The sequence below is a fragment of the Typopeltis vanoorti genome, chromosome 20 (genome assembly GCF_054136105.1).
Source record: "Typopeltis vanoorti isolate ZY-2024b chromosome 20, IOZ_Tvanoo_1.0, whole genome shotgun sequence".
Taxonomy (NCBI): Eukaryota; Metazoa; Arthropoda; class Arachnida; order Uropygi; family Thelyphonidae; genus Typopeltis; species Typopeltis vanoorti.
The window spans coordinates 41,004,362-41,019,990 of NC_143568.1; the positions used below are offsets into that span (position 1 = coordinate 41,004,362).

The 15,629-nt window shown below is 35.9% G+C and overlaps 1 protein-coding gene across 1 annotated transcript in view; it reads right to left on the bottom strand.

The window, feature by feature from the left end:
• LOC150095391 (protein DENND6B) overlaps window positions 1-15,629 on the bottom strand; it is a 480,236-nt gene that overhangs the window by 335,222 nt on the left and 129,385 nt on the right. The window contains exon 8 of the mRNA XM_090410571.1: window positions 3,235-3,287. Coding sequence (XP_090266697.1) covers window positions 3,235-3,287 — 53 coding nt within the window. The remainder of the gene's footprint in view (window positions 1-3,234; window positions 3,288-15,629) is intronic.

Consider the following 15,629-nt stretch of genomic DNA (forward strand, 5'->3'; position numbering starts at 1 on the left):
CCCACCCCCCCCCCCCCCCACCCCCCCCCCCCCCCACCCCCCCCCCCCCCCACCCCCCCCCCCCCCCACCCCCCCCCCCCCCCACCCCCCCCCCCCCCCACCCCCCCCCCCCCCCACCCCCCCCCCCCCCCACCCCCCCCCCCCCCCACCCCCCCCCCCCCCCACCCCCCCCCCCCCCCACCCCCCCCCCCCCCCACCCCCCCCCCCCCCCACCCCCCCCCCCCCCCACCCCCCCCCCCCCCCACCCCCCCCCCCCCCCACCCCCCCCCCCCCCCACCCCCCCCCCCCCCCACCCCCCCCCCCCCCCACCCCCCCCCCCCCCCACCCCCCCCCCCCCCCACCCCCCCCCCCCCCCACCCCCCCCCCCCCCCACCCCCCCCCCCCCCCACCCCCCCCCCCCCCCACCCCCCCCCCCCCCCACCCCCCCCCCCCCCCACCCCCCCCCCCCCCCACCCCCCCCCCCCCCCACAGGATAAATAAAGAACTGGACATTCAATGCAAAATTCTGATTAGTTCCAGTTAGTCTAGGATTACGTCTTAATTCTATGTTGCCCTGAGAAGAATTATATTGAGATTAACTAGTTTGAGAAAAGTAAACAAGGAAAGATATCAATGCCTTATTGATGTGTTTTTTTTTTAGAGTAGTGAAGCGCGATTAACAGTAGTTCAGTTAAATCGTTGGAGAATTTTTATTGTTGTTCCGCTAACGTAAATAAGTTAATTTATAAGTGTGCTCACAATTAATTGATGTATTGAAGATTGTATCTGGTAAGAGTAGTCATACTTGTTTGTTTATTCTAACATTAACATATCTTCGAAGTTCAAAGTCCGAAATAAGATTGCTTGGAATATTGTCTACCTTGATTAGTGCTTCCTGTGAATTTAAACATTAAGTACAGCTGATAGATATGTGGAGACTGTTTAAATAAGAAGTTTCGTTTTACTAACTTGAGTTAAGAAAGCTTGTGATTTTGAAACTGTGAATTGTATGTGAAAGTTTAGAACATTGAATTGGCATGAGTGACTTAGCAAGATGTATTAAGTTGATTGTATTGTTTCATTTTAAAGCAGAATTCTTGTATTTGTTATATATATCATATATTAAATGTTTTATTTTGTTAATCTAAGTATTGTGTTTGCCTGAATTCCTTTTTATTGCACCGTTCATAAATATTCGAATCTTGCAGGAACCCCAAGTGGAATAGTAAATAATTCGGCCTAAATAAATGAGGAGACTGCTAACTTAATTAAGAATTGATCCTACTATTTTATATAGACTAATCTTAAAATAGGGTGGCGCAGTATAATTATAAATTTCCCTACTTTTGGATCGGTGATCAATTTGCAATTAGTTGTTATATTGATAAGAGTGACTCAAACCAAGATGGCGGATTTAGAACATAACATGAAAATAGAACGTCACGACAATAACATCTGCAACAAATTTGGCAAGATAATTAGGCATTTTATTGCTAATTTTCTTGAATTCTGCATTCTCAATGAAGAACCTGTAGAACAAAAAATATTTCACTTAACAGGCACAGTTTTTAGTGAAGGGAGCAAATTAAATATGGAAATAGAGGCAACAGAATAAGAACAATTGGTACACTTGGCACTTTTCATTTGACACACACACACACTGACATTACAGCAAAATTTACCTAGCTTATCAAAATATCTGCTCACTGAAATCAGCAACGTTTTCGTCTTGTTCTTGCATTATGCATGAAAATATATCATGAAATGGATATTAAAAAATGTAAAAACAGAGAGTGATGTACTGGTCATACAATGCAGTTTGTGTGAGAAAAAAAAAGTGTGAAGATTTGACAAATAATAGTAAAACTACACAAATTTATTTCTTTTTCTTCTTTTATGTGTCAAAGAATATATTCATTCCATCTGATTTTTACAACTATTTCTGGTAAATGACTGATATACCAGAATGGTAAATGACAAATATTTCATTTAAAAATATGAAATATAATTTTTATCAAAATATTTTATTTATGAGAGTTTAGATTATAATGATTAAACCAATTTAAAGAACATTTTTTTTTAAAAAGTATATCCAATTATTAATTTATGAGTATTTCATTTTTTTTTTGCTGCCCTCTCTAAACTTTCTGCTCTTAGGTACTGCCTTAGTAGCTTAGTGAGTTACCAAGCCACAGAGTACCATATTTAACATAAAACATATAAAAGAAAAGAAAAAAAAAACATCAGATTTCATGCCTTTAAAATTTTTGCAATGTACTTTAATTGAAACACTTCTATTATAGGAAGAAAAATTTAAAAAAAAAAAATGTTAAAAAAGAAAACTTGCAATTCTACACACACAAAAGTAATCATAATGGACATTCATACATAGCACCTCTGATGGCAAAAAATGGAACGAGGCTGCTCTAAAAATTTGCAACTCAGTTATATGGGAGTACTCAGTTAATTGAGATTTGGATAATACTGAGTTCGCTGGATTAAAAACAGAAAATCACACTAAGTTAATGCCAATTAATTCTATATTTTGTAAATTCATTATTGTTATTTACAGTTGGGTGTATAATAAAGTACACCATGTGACATAAGTTTCTAGATCTTCATTAATTATCTGAATTATTTACTGAACTTATTATTTTTGGTCTTCCTCCAGAAGACATAAACCCACCTAAGATAGCAATGGTATAAACTTCACAAATTACCCAAATTCATATGTACACCTGTATATAAATTTAACTACTACCAATTTACTACAGGCAGATAAACTATCTTTATTGAAGGGGTTTTCACTTACATTTTTTGTAAGTGAATACTTTGCATTCTTGTTCAGGATGGATTAATTTCTTTTGTAATGATTGTTTTCAGCATTTAGACAACTCTATTGTTAACTATTTTTATTTATTTACTTTTTTTTTTTTTTTGCACTAATTATAAACCCTGAAGATGACACCAGTTCTTATGTGAGCAAAACTAGTGGTTGTACATTTTAAATTAACAGTTAATAAAAAAAAATCCTTGTTCATGTGCAAACTTGAAGATCAATTTTATGTATTGTAGCCTAAAATATTTACATGATGTTTAGTCTACAAATTCAGAAATATATAAATTTCTTCAGAGCTGTGGCACCAAGAATTTGGACAGTTTAACTCTGTGAAAGAAACTTTTTTTTTTAAATATATATTTCATTAACTATGCTAAATTAACTAAAGTACAATTAAAAATATTCACGTAACTTACTTGAACATGTCAATTTCATGAATGGAAGGAAGGATGAGATTCTGTACATCAGGCTGTAAAAATAAACAAATATTTCGTTGACAAGTGCTATTAATGGGATAACTATATAGTTAATTCCTCAAAATTGCCATTTCTTAGAATGCATCCTCAGTGGGCACATAACAATGATATTTCAATACAACTGAATTTTTTATTTTCTTAAATTATTTATTTCTTGACTTGTAAATTAAGTTTCTTCCAAATCAGTCCATTTATTAGATATCAGTTCAAATTTATAAAATTGAACTGATCAAATTGAATCAGAAATAACAATCAATCTAAACTATTTAAATTATACATATTTGGTCGTTTTATAATAGAAATACAATTTTATTAATACAGACCAGTTTACAATAAAACTTATATATTTTAATATAAGTTTTATTGTAAACTGGTCTGTATTTTTCTCAAACTGTCTGGCTTTTTCAAGGCGTTTACGGAGATATGAAAACTAGTAAATGCAAATTGAAAGGAACATAAATAACGTTGTAAACCAACTAGTAGCTATGGTTACACGTTTCGCGTGACAGAGAGGACTTATTGTTCTTATTCATTATCACGCATGCGTGTTTGTTGTAGACGTGTAATGTGATTACTGGCTAGCTGTAGTTCAGATTGATTGAGAGAGAGGATCAAGTTTTTCCATGAACTGTTTAGAATTACACCCTGATTTCTGTTGAGGTTTCCGCCGGTTATTGACACTATTGTGGCTTCCTTAAATAAACGATGCCTGTAGTCGTCATCGAGATATGGCATGGAGCTGTTTTGCCAATCTATCGTGTGGTTAGACATACAGAAATGATGTGCTAAGCCGGAAGAGATGCTTCTGTTGTGGTTTACATCACCAACATGTTCTTTTTGTCTAATTTCTAAACTTCATGAAGTTTGTCCGATGTATGCAAGACCACAGGAACAGGGAATGTAATATACTCCTGGATATTTGTAGAACGGCACTTTATCTTTTGGGGATCCTAAAACTTGTCTGATATTGGTGGTTGGTTTGAAGACCACTCTGATGTTATGGGCTCTTAGTATTCTTGCTATTTGATAAGAAATTGACTTGATGAAAGGTATCACTATGGTAGAAATGTGATGACAGTGGGATTCTTCTTGTCTGGGGTTGTCATTATATAGATATTTTTTTTTGATGATGTTTTGAGGATATCCATTTTGTGATAACGTGTTGGCTATTAGTGAGAGTTCAGTCTATGTATCCTCCTCTTCTGATATAAACTTTTTGGCTCTATGTTTCAACATGTGGATAATGCTCAGTTTGTGTGTCTTGTGATGGTTTGAAGTATAATGAAGATATCTTCCAGTATCTGTGGGCTTTCTGTAAATGGATAATTTGACACTGTTAGGTTGTTTTTTTATCAAAATATCTAAAAAATGCAGTTGGTTGTTGTTTTCTACTTCCAGAGTGAATTTTATCTTGCTATGTATTGAGTTGATTTTATCCACAAACGATTTAAGGTTGTCTAAGCTGTCTTGCCATATAATGAATATATCATCCACATATCTCCACGATGTAGATGGTTTCGGAGAGATTGCAGAGAGAATTTCTTTTTCAAGTTTTTCCATGAAAAGGTCTGCACAAGATGGTGATAGTGGGCTTCCCATTGCTAGGCCTTCTAATTGTTGGTATATGGCGTTGTTAACCTTGAAGAAATTAGATTGAAGGCAGTGTCTAAACATCTGTGTGATGTCCAGAAGAAAGAGATCTTGGATGATGTTTATTACCTCTTCTACTGGTACATTGGTGAAAAGGGATACAACATCTAGACTGGCTAGCATGTCTGTTGGTGCAATCTGGATATCCTCAAAACATCATCAAAAAATATCTATACAATGACAACCCCAGACAAGAAGAATCCCACTGTCAGCACATTTCTACTGTAGTGATACCTTTCATCAAGTCAATTTCTTATCAAATAGCAAGAATACTAAGAGTCCATAACATCAGAGTGGTCTTCAAACCAACCACCAACATCAGACAAGTTTTAGGATCCCCAAAAGATAAAGTGCCATTCTACAAATATCCAGGAGTATATTACATTCCCTGTTCCTGTGGTCTTGCATACATCGGACAAACTTCACGAAGTTTAGAAATTAGACAAAAAGAACATGTTGGTGATGTAAACCACAACAGAAGCATCTCTTCCGGCTTAGCACATCATTTCTGTACGTCTAACCACACGATAGATTGGCAAAACAGCTCCATGCCATATCTCGATGACGACTACAGGCATCGTTTATTTAAGGAAGCCACAATAGTGTCAATAACCGGCGGAAACCTCAACAGAAATCAGGGTGTAATTCTAAACAGTTCATGGAAAAACTTGATCCTCTCTCTCTCAATCAATCTGAACTACAGCTAGCCAGTAATCGCATTACACGTCTACAACAAACACGCATGCGTGATAATGAATAAGAACAATAAGTCCTCTCTGTCACGCGAAACGTGTAACCATAGCTACTAGTTGGTTTACAACGTTATTTATGTTCCTTTCAATTTGCATTTACTAGTTTTCATATCTTCGTAAATGCCTTGAAAAAGCCAGACAGTTTGCTGGAGAAAATGGTAGGTTTTAATATAAGTTTTATTGTAAACTGGTCTGTATTAATAAAATTGTATTTCAATCAATCAAAACCTTGTTTCCTACTTATCCATTTTCCTTTATTATGTTTCAAGTACCTGTTCTGCCAATTATTTCTTCTTCCATTTTGTTTAAACGACTACCACCTCAGTTCTGCTTATATAATCTTAATACACACTGACAAATTCTTTTCTAATATCCAAATTTTAATGTGATCTGTCATTACCACCACTTCTAATTTACTTTAAAAATCTATTTCAACAGTTTCTAATTTTCTATCAGTTTCTATTTTTCTTACCAATTCTTGAATCCACTAATAACATTAATAATCAACATTACAATCAAGGGATGTACAGAATACAATGACAATCAAATATACCGTATTTTTCGGATGATAAGATGCACCCCAAATTTATGAGACGATTTTTAGAAAAAAATATTTTATTATATAAAGATATTTACAAATTCTTACTTATGTATATTGACTAGGGGGCTCCACCCCCTGACGCCTTTCCTTCTATAGAACCCTGGATTCTTGGATGAATCATTTATTCTGAAATGAATAGTTTTAAATCTCATGATGAATCTTTACATATTGCAAATATATCATCTACATATCCATACCATACTTTTAGTTGTGGAGAAACCTCTTTAAGGAGATGATATGCAAAATGCTCCATGTAGTAATTTGCAAGGATAGGAGAGATAGGAATACCCAGCTGTTCATTCAACTTGTTGGTATAATTTGTCTTGTACATTAAAATAATCAGAGTGGATTACAAAGTCAAACAGTTTGATGATGTCAGGAGGAAAACCTTGTTTAAGTAAATTAATAGTATCTGCCAAAGGAATGTCTGCTGTGAAAATAAATAGTATATCAAACTGACAGTTCCAAATGGTTACAAACGTTTGTTTTAAAATCTAGAATTTTTAATGTGAGAAGTGGATTTTACAGTAAATGAAGATAATAAAGTAGATGAGTATTTAGAAACTTTATATGTGAAACAGCCAACAGTCTACTACTGGTCTTATAGTAGTAGACTGATCTGAATAGAATACCTGGTTTATGAATCTTGAGAAGACAATCTAGGCAGATGAGCATGAAAAATTAGTTTTTTTTCCTTGAATTCTTCATCCCAACTGGAAATATTATCAATTTGTTGACTTTATTAACTTGGATCAAATAACAGGGGATGATTTATATTGTGTTTCATTTTTAATGTACCGAGGAAAAGTAAGCAAAAATTTTACAACTAATAATTTCACATAAGTTTTAGTTTCTGTGTTTAATTTTTCTCAATTTTATGCATTCCATCATCTTGTCCTGCTGCAATCACATCTTCAACCTCTTATCCATCTTTTTCCTGCCATACAACCCCTCTTACTGTGCTATACGGCCTTGCAAGAATCCTTTGATCATTAGCTACACTGACTTGATTCTGTCTTCTCTGCAAACAATAGCTTTTCTAAATGCCCAACACAAAACACACATTCAAATGCAATCCATCAACTTTAAACCATTCCAACTTCCTTTCAAATTCATCCCACAGATTCACAAACTTACAATTCAGGAGGCAATTTGTCACCTAAAGGAAACAAACTGCCTGCTTTAGGTGGAACATTAGTACCTGGTAGTCAGAGTTTTATCCTATTTGACACATGAAGAAGCACTCGATAGCTAGATGAAGCCATTAACATGTATATTTTACAAAACTAATACTATTTGACAGCCCTCTTTGAATACTAAATTTGGCAGACATGATAATCTGAAAAACAGCAGAAAAATCAACAATAAAAGAAACCATTCTGAAGAATAATCAAATTACTGTATGTAAATAATTATGGATCAACTGCTAGCATGTGTGTATTTGGTTATATATCTTTGTGGTACTGCAGTGAAACCTGCTGTACTTTTGAATCTATTTTAGGTTTAGTTGTTTTAGCAATACTTGTAGATAAGGTTTTGCAAATTAACATAAGCAAAAGAGTGAATAACACATCTGTCCTATCAAGTGCCATCTCCATCCAGAAGGTTAGCTAACATGGATGTTCATAATTTTTTTTTAACCATGTGTGTCATTGTCGTCCATTCTCTTGCCCTCTAATAAATCTTTTTTGAAGACTTTCATTTCTTACAACAGTGTTTCCCAACCTTTTTGATGTCGCGGACCCCCTGTAGTGAATGTTAATTCACCATGGCCCCCATAAAATCCAAAATGGAAATATTTTATATTTTACATACATTAAATGTGTCATTTATGACAATGCAATACTGTTATAAATGGAGATATTCGGAAGAATATGAACATATCAATTAGGCCAGGTATGAACAACAGGTGTGAGCAACATGATAAGATAAAGAACGACAGTTTGGGAAACACTGCCTTACAATATGATTCATATATATTTTTCTATTTCATATGTTCTTTATTAGTTCCAATTTAGATCCATCATCTCCAAAACTTCATTTCTCTTCTTCTGAATCATCCACACACAGTGGCAGCTCATGGCTTGAAATCATGGGAGTGCTGCAACTTTCGAAATATACATACACACTGTAAGTACAGTGCATACGTGTGTTTGGATAAAATATCAAAATTATGGTAAAAATTTTAAAAAAAATTAAACATGAAAAAATATTGGTTTTATCGATAAAATTATACAGTTTGGTATAATTCAAAATTACTTAAAAATAAAATATATTCTTCTTGTTTTGTTTCATGAAAAAATATTGTTTATTATCAATAAAATTATACAGTTTAGTATAATTCAAAATTACTTAAAAATAAAATCCATTATCATAACCCCAATAATGTACTAAAATAAAAACTATAACAAATGTTATGCCTTTAACTGTAATGCCCAAATATTTAAAGAGACGGAGTAAACACGATAAGCACTACAAACACTCTACTACTGGTGCAAACTGCATATAAACAACAGTGGAACTGTGCGACGGACAGTGCTGCATTACACTAATAGCTCGCATCCTACTATGGCATGCATATTCTTGCAAGCATAGCAATATGACACTGTGGTAAACAGTGCTGCTAGCGTCCTTTGCCATCCTAAGTGCTACAAGACGAATTTTTATTATTTTTATACAAAATAAGAGAATTGTATAGGATTGTTGATGATAAAATTAAATATTACAAGCAAACATAGATAAATTAATAAATATATTTATATATTGATTATCTCCTTGCTGGCATTATACATGTCTGCAAGGAGATGTGCTTTGCATTATGGGAGATACTAAGATAAGGAGTGATGAGAGTTTGGTCCACCTTTACGAGTTACCTCAGTCCTGAAGATACTTCAGGCGCAAACTTTGTTTGCTTACACTTGGATAAAGGATTAAACTAAATTTATTAGAGTCTATAAAAACTAATAACTGGTATGAGACCTAACACAAGAGAGTCGGAGAAACTCAATTATAAAGGGAGGAATGGTGAGAATGTAAATGTAAGAGTGACAATGTTATATAACTGTTAATGACGGGAATGGACTTTGTCATGGAAATGCTGAGGAGAGAATGATTTTGACTTTGTGTTCGTCCAGTTCAGACCCATCAAATGTGTGCAAAGATGTCTACATGTGTAAGGCACTAGAGTAGAATAGATATCTGCAAGTTGTCCAACTTTGTCATGCAGAATGCAGACAAAAGAGTATATGAAAGGACATGCAAGATTATTATGACTGTACATGAATGCTAGGAGTATCAGAAACAAAGGGGTAGAGTTTGTTACCTTAGTCAATATGTTGGGACATGAGATTGTAGGTTAGTGAGACCTGGCTATCAGAATCAGACATACTAACTGGTATTGAGTGCAAAGGGTATACTAATTTTAGGAAGGATAGCAGAGCAGGGGGGGCGGTGCACTAATGATATCAGATGACCTGAATCCAGTTAAAGTTGAGACCTATGATTAGTACTACTACTAACAGTATTTCATGTGGCAGTGAGTTTGAAGCAATCTGGTGTGAGGCAGAATTAACAAGATCAATTACATAGTGAGCTGTTGTTACAGACCTGATGGATCAGTTGCTAGCGATGAAAAAATGCATCACCAAATAGACGAGATGAGCACGAAAAGAGTAATCATAATGGAAGATTTTAATTATCCAAATATTGATTGGGTAGCAGTAGTATCTCATGAGAAGAATGAAAATACATTTATTGAGCTGTTGATTGACAACTTCCTCAAGCATCATGTGGCAGAAGGAACTCAAGGTCAAAGAGTGTTAGATTTGATCATAGTGTCAAAGGGCATTTCAGTTAAAAGTGTAACTATTCTGCTTGCAGTTGGTAACAGTGATCATGTGGTACTCATTTGGGAAGTGACTAAGTTTATGAATGTTCCATTCAGAAAAGGTTACATGGTGAACTACAAAGCAGGACATTATGACCAACTGAAGAGTATACTGAGTTCAATGGAATGGGATCAGTTGATGGATGGGAAGAATATTGACGGTGCATGGGAAGCATTTAAACAATACTTACATGATGCCATATCAGAGTGTGTCCCAAGAGTTCCAAGAATAAATAGGATAGGAATCAAATGGATGTGTAATCTTATTAAACAAGAGATTCGTAAGAAAAGGATGATGTGGAAGATACCATGTGCATAAGGATGATGTGCATTATTATATGAAAATCATAAGCAACAGGCCTAGAATAGTCACAACTGTTGTACAGAAAGCTAAGTCTGAGTTTGAAAAGAAACTGGCTCTGTGTGCTAAAGATAACCCACAAGAATTCTATCGATATGCTGAAAGTAAAAGAAAGAATGAATATGAAAGAATAACTCTTTGAAATGCAGATGGTGTGAGAGCAGCAGATGCAGAAGAGGCTGTTCAACTGATGAGTGCCCATTTTGTAAAAAGCTATCAATCTGGTGTATGCAACATTGAGCTCATTGCTACCTCTTCACTCGATGAAGAAACTCAGGTGTATGAGGACGAGGTATTAGAGCTGTTGCACAAACTGAATAAGAATTCAATTTATATATTCAGCATATAAAAGAGTGTTCAGCTGAACTTGCTATTCATTTGACCAGGTTGTTTAACATAAGTCTCACAACAGGGAAGAATTCAGCAAGAATGGAAAGTATGTATGGTAATTCCATTGCACAAGGATGGTGCAAAGAACCAATATATCCAACTATCGGCCAATCAGTATCTCAGGAGTGGTGGTGAAGATTTTGGAAAAACTGGTATATTGGTAATTAGGACTCGCATTCAGAAATGGGTTGACAGTGAATCTCTACTTTGCAATGAGAAACATGGGTTTACGGGAACGTCATGATTTAGCAACTTGCTCACATTCTATAACAATGCTACCAATGAACTAGACAAGGGGAATGGATACAGCAAGACACTTTTGGATTTTGCTAAGGCTATTGACAGAATACAGCATGATAGACTGTTGCATAAATTGGAGAATATGTATTTGGATTATAGAATATTAGTGTGGATAAGAGGATGGCTGACTAACAAACATCAAAAAGTGGTATATGGTGCATGTGAATCTGCAAGATTTAAGGTAACCAGTGGTGTACCTCAAGGATCAGTGCTTGGTCCACTGTTATTCAATCTATACATTAATGATATTGGGAAGGATTTGACAAGTGATATATAGCTATTTGATGATGATGCAAAGATAGATAGATAGGGTAATCAGAATATTGCTGATATACAGTACTTGCAGAATGATTTGAATAGGCTGGGATTGTGGGCATGGGAAAATGGATGCGAGTTCAATGTCAGTAAATGTAAAGTCATTCACTTCGGCATGATTAGATATCCAATGTCGTATTATATTAGTGGGATTATGCTTGATGAAACTGATGAACTAGGGATCTTGGAGTGTTAGTAGATAAGAAGCTGAAGTTCAGGGGCCATGTGGCAAAGATTGCAAATACAACTCGAAAGATAATCACAAAATGCTGAGAAAAACGTTCACATGTAAAGATAAGGATGTCATTTTGTTTCTTTACAAGGCCTTGATAAGACCTCACTTGGACTATTGTGCACAGGTCTGGTCTCCTGGTTTCCATTGTATTCTGATATATTGGAGAGAGTGCTAAGGAGAGTGTTAAAAATGATATCAGGATTGTGGAATACTGATTATGAAGACAGATTGAGAATTTGTAGACTGCAGACACTAGCGAACAAGAGAAAGAGAGGTAATATGATTGAGAGTTACAAACTTCTGAAAGGGGCATACAAGGATGTCAATTGATGAAATTTTTCACTTTATGGTGGTGGTGAGGAAAGGACAAGAGTGCATCCTTGGAAGCTAAGAATGAATGCTGCTAAGAAGGGAGGTTAGTGCCAGATTTTTTTCTCATATGGTGGTGCATGATTGGAATGGATTGCCATTGGATGCTGTGAGTGCAAGCAGTGTGAATGAATCCAATCATAAGTATGATAGTTGGTGCATGTAGTATATGGCCTCTCTCGATAAGTCCCTGACTCTCTAGAGGTCTCTCTTAATAATAATGAGAATATATTGGGTTGGCAAATAAGTTCGTTCGGTTTATGCGTTAGTACAAGTTTACGCCACTTCACCTGTCGCTATTGTTGCACAGTTGAAAGGCGACATTTCACATAACTTTTCAGTGAATTTTTGTTCGGCCTACTTCAGTTGCATGTGTGTAACATAGTTTTAGAAATGGAAGGAAATAACGTACGTTACCGGCAAATTTTGCTTTTTTATTTCACAAAAAGGCAAACGAGCTGCGGAGGCCCATAAAAAAATAAGCAGCGTATATGGGGATGGTGCCTTAACAGAACATGTATACCAAAAGTGGTTTGCCAAATTCCGTTCTGGAGATTTTGACATCAGTGATTCGTCAAGCAACTGGCGAATCAATGGCGGTCGCCCGACCGAGGTTGATTCGAGTGTTGTGAAGGATATCGTCAACAAAAATCCGTCACAAACAGTGCGGGAGATTGCTGCAGTACTGAACATATCCCATACAAGCTTTGAAAACCATTTGCACAAGCTGAGATATGTTTCAAAACTCAATGTTTGGGTGCCGCATGAATTGACTGAAGCCAGTATGACAGCTCGCATATCCATCTGTGATTCACTGCGACGTGAATCAAAGATGGATATGCGAGAATGACCCATTTTTGTAGCGGATGATTACGGGGGATGAAAAATGGGTCGTGTACAATAACATGATACGTAAAAGATCACGAGGGCACAAGAGTGAACCATTTTTGTAGCGGATGATTATGGGAGATGAAAAATGGGTCGTGTACGATAACACGGTACGTAAAAGATCATGAGGGCACAAGAGTGAACCGCCGTAAACAACCTCAAAAGCGGGATTGCACCCAAAGAAGATCATGCTCTCTGAGTGTGGTGGGATTATGAAGGTATTGTCCACTACAAAGTGTTACCATCAGGCAGAACAACTGATTCAACTGTCTACTGCTCACAGTTAACGCGACTGTCCCATGCAATTAGCACAAAACGTCCTGAATTGGCAAATCAGAAAGGAGTTGTCTTTCACCACGACAACGCCAGATCCCCACACATCGTTAACAACCCGGAGTAAATTGTTATGTCTTAGCTGGGATGTTTTGCCGCATCCACCGTATTCATCGGACCTGGCACCTTCCGATTACCACTTATTCCGATCACTGCAGAATTCTCTGAACAGGAAAACCTTTGCTAATGAGGAGGCTGTCAAAAGACACCTGGATCAGTTTTTTTTTCGCCAGTAAACCTCAGGAGTTTTATGAATGCAGCATAATGAAGTTAGTGGACAGATGGCAAGAGGTCATTGATAAAGAGGGTCAATATATAACTGACTAGTATGTATTATATATATTAAATAAAATGTGTTTCATTCCACTCTGAAAAAACCGAACTAACTTATTTGCCAACCCAATATTTAAACTTATATATATTTATATAAATTTATATTTATGTATTATTTATTTATTTATTCATTCACTATTCAGGAATTTAAGAATTATGATAATGAAAAAAAATGTAACACAAAAATAGTATTTATTTATTATAAGAAAAAAGAATACTGATACTTTAAATTTATTGAAATACAAAATGAAAATAAAAGAAAAGTTTTATTTATAATAGTGATGATACAAGCAGTGTGTGTGTGTTTTGTCATGGATTAATAATATACACACACACACACACACACACACACACACACACACACACACACACACACACACACACACACACACACAGACACGCATTTTTTTTTTATTACAGACAGAGCATTATTTTCTGAGAGTGAAACTTTTTACAGAGCGAAAAAAAAAAAATAATAATAATAAGAATGAATAAGATAAAATTTTGCTTACTCTAGATTAAATCCTCAAAGACATATTATATATCCTAGAACCTAAATAAGAATGGTTTTAGTAGGATAGAAATATATTTACAAAAAAATACATCATTTCACTGCAGAATAATTGCCTGTAGACCAAAAAGGTTTTGTTTTTCAGTTCAACCCCTATTTCTATAACCACACTTTCTATATGAAAGTAACAGCAATTGCCATTGAATACACTACTAAAAACTATATCATCACTTTAGAATGAATTAGCTTTCTGTATGAAAGTCTCAACATTCTCCTTAAAAACCTTATCAACAGTTTTAACACATCAGAACAACTCTGTCTTCTTAACTGGTAATTAACTGTCTTTTATATGAAAGCTTCTGAAGAAATAACTAAAATCATATCCACAGTTAGAAATCATTTATCAGATTGAAAATCCTAAATAAAACAAACTTTACTGTGCCCATTTCTATATGAACTGGAAAACAATAAAGTTATTTTGAGTTTCCACTGAATTAAATCCTATGTGGATTAATAAAAAAAAAAAATTTAAAAAAAAAACCTCTTCTCTCTGTCTATTTCTAACCTTTTTTCAAATTTCTGTCCAGTCTTCCTATATTTAAGACCTAGAAATTCTACAGTTTTCCTCCTGACTCCCCAAACAGCTGAATGCCTAGTAACATTCAATAACATTCTTTTTGATACAGTGCATGCTCGGATATGCAACTTAGAAACTTCTGCTCAAGTCTACCATTGTCGGGTATATCGTGTGTCGAGGAGAGATAGTACCTCTCCACTTGGATGGTCACATGTAATTGTGGTTCAGATGGATTGGTTCTCACTGGACACCCAACTCTCACTTATGGAGAGACCCAACTCCAAGAAGCTACTGTAAACTGGTAGTGGCCACACCCAAATAAACTGTGGGCTAAACTAAGTGAGGGTAGCCAGATATGGTGATTCAAGCAGCGACTGTATTCGGTGAATTGGCTGCAAACAGCATCTATACTCCATGCTAGGAGCGACTGAATTCAGGTCAAGAGTGGTGGTTGACACTTGACAAAACCTAACCATTGAAACCGAATGAACTCTAACCAACCTAAAGATGCCTGGCTTGACCGTCACCTAGTCAAACAAGGGTCGCACCCATTATTAGGGAACCAAGATAGTGAAGGCGAAAAATATGCTATTGGAACAAAACATCACCTAGTAGACAGGAAAAACATAACAAGCACAGGAACATGGAATGTAAGAACTCTTCACCAAGAAGGAGCATTGGAAATACTACTCATGAATTAGACAACTACTGATGGGAAGTGATTGGACTCTGTGAAACCTGATAGACTGGAAAAGGAGAATTTTACCATGGACAGTACAAAATCTTAACTTCGGGCAGGGAGGACAACAAACATCAAAAGGGAATAGCACTTAT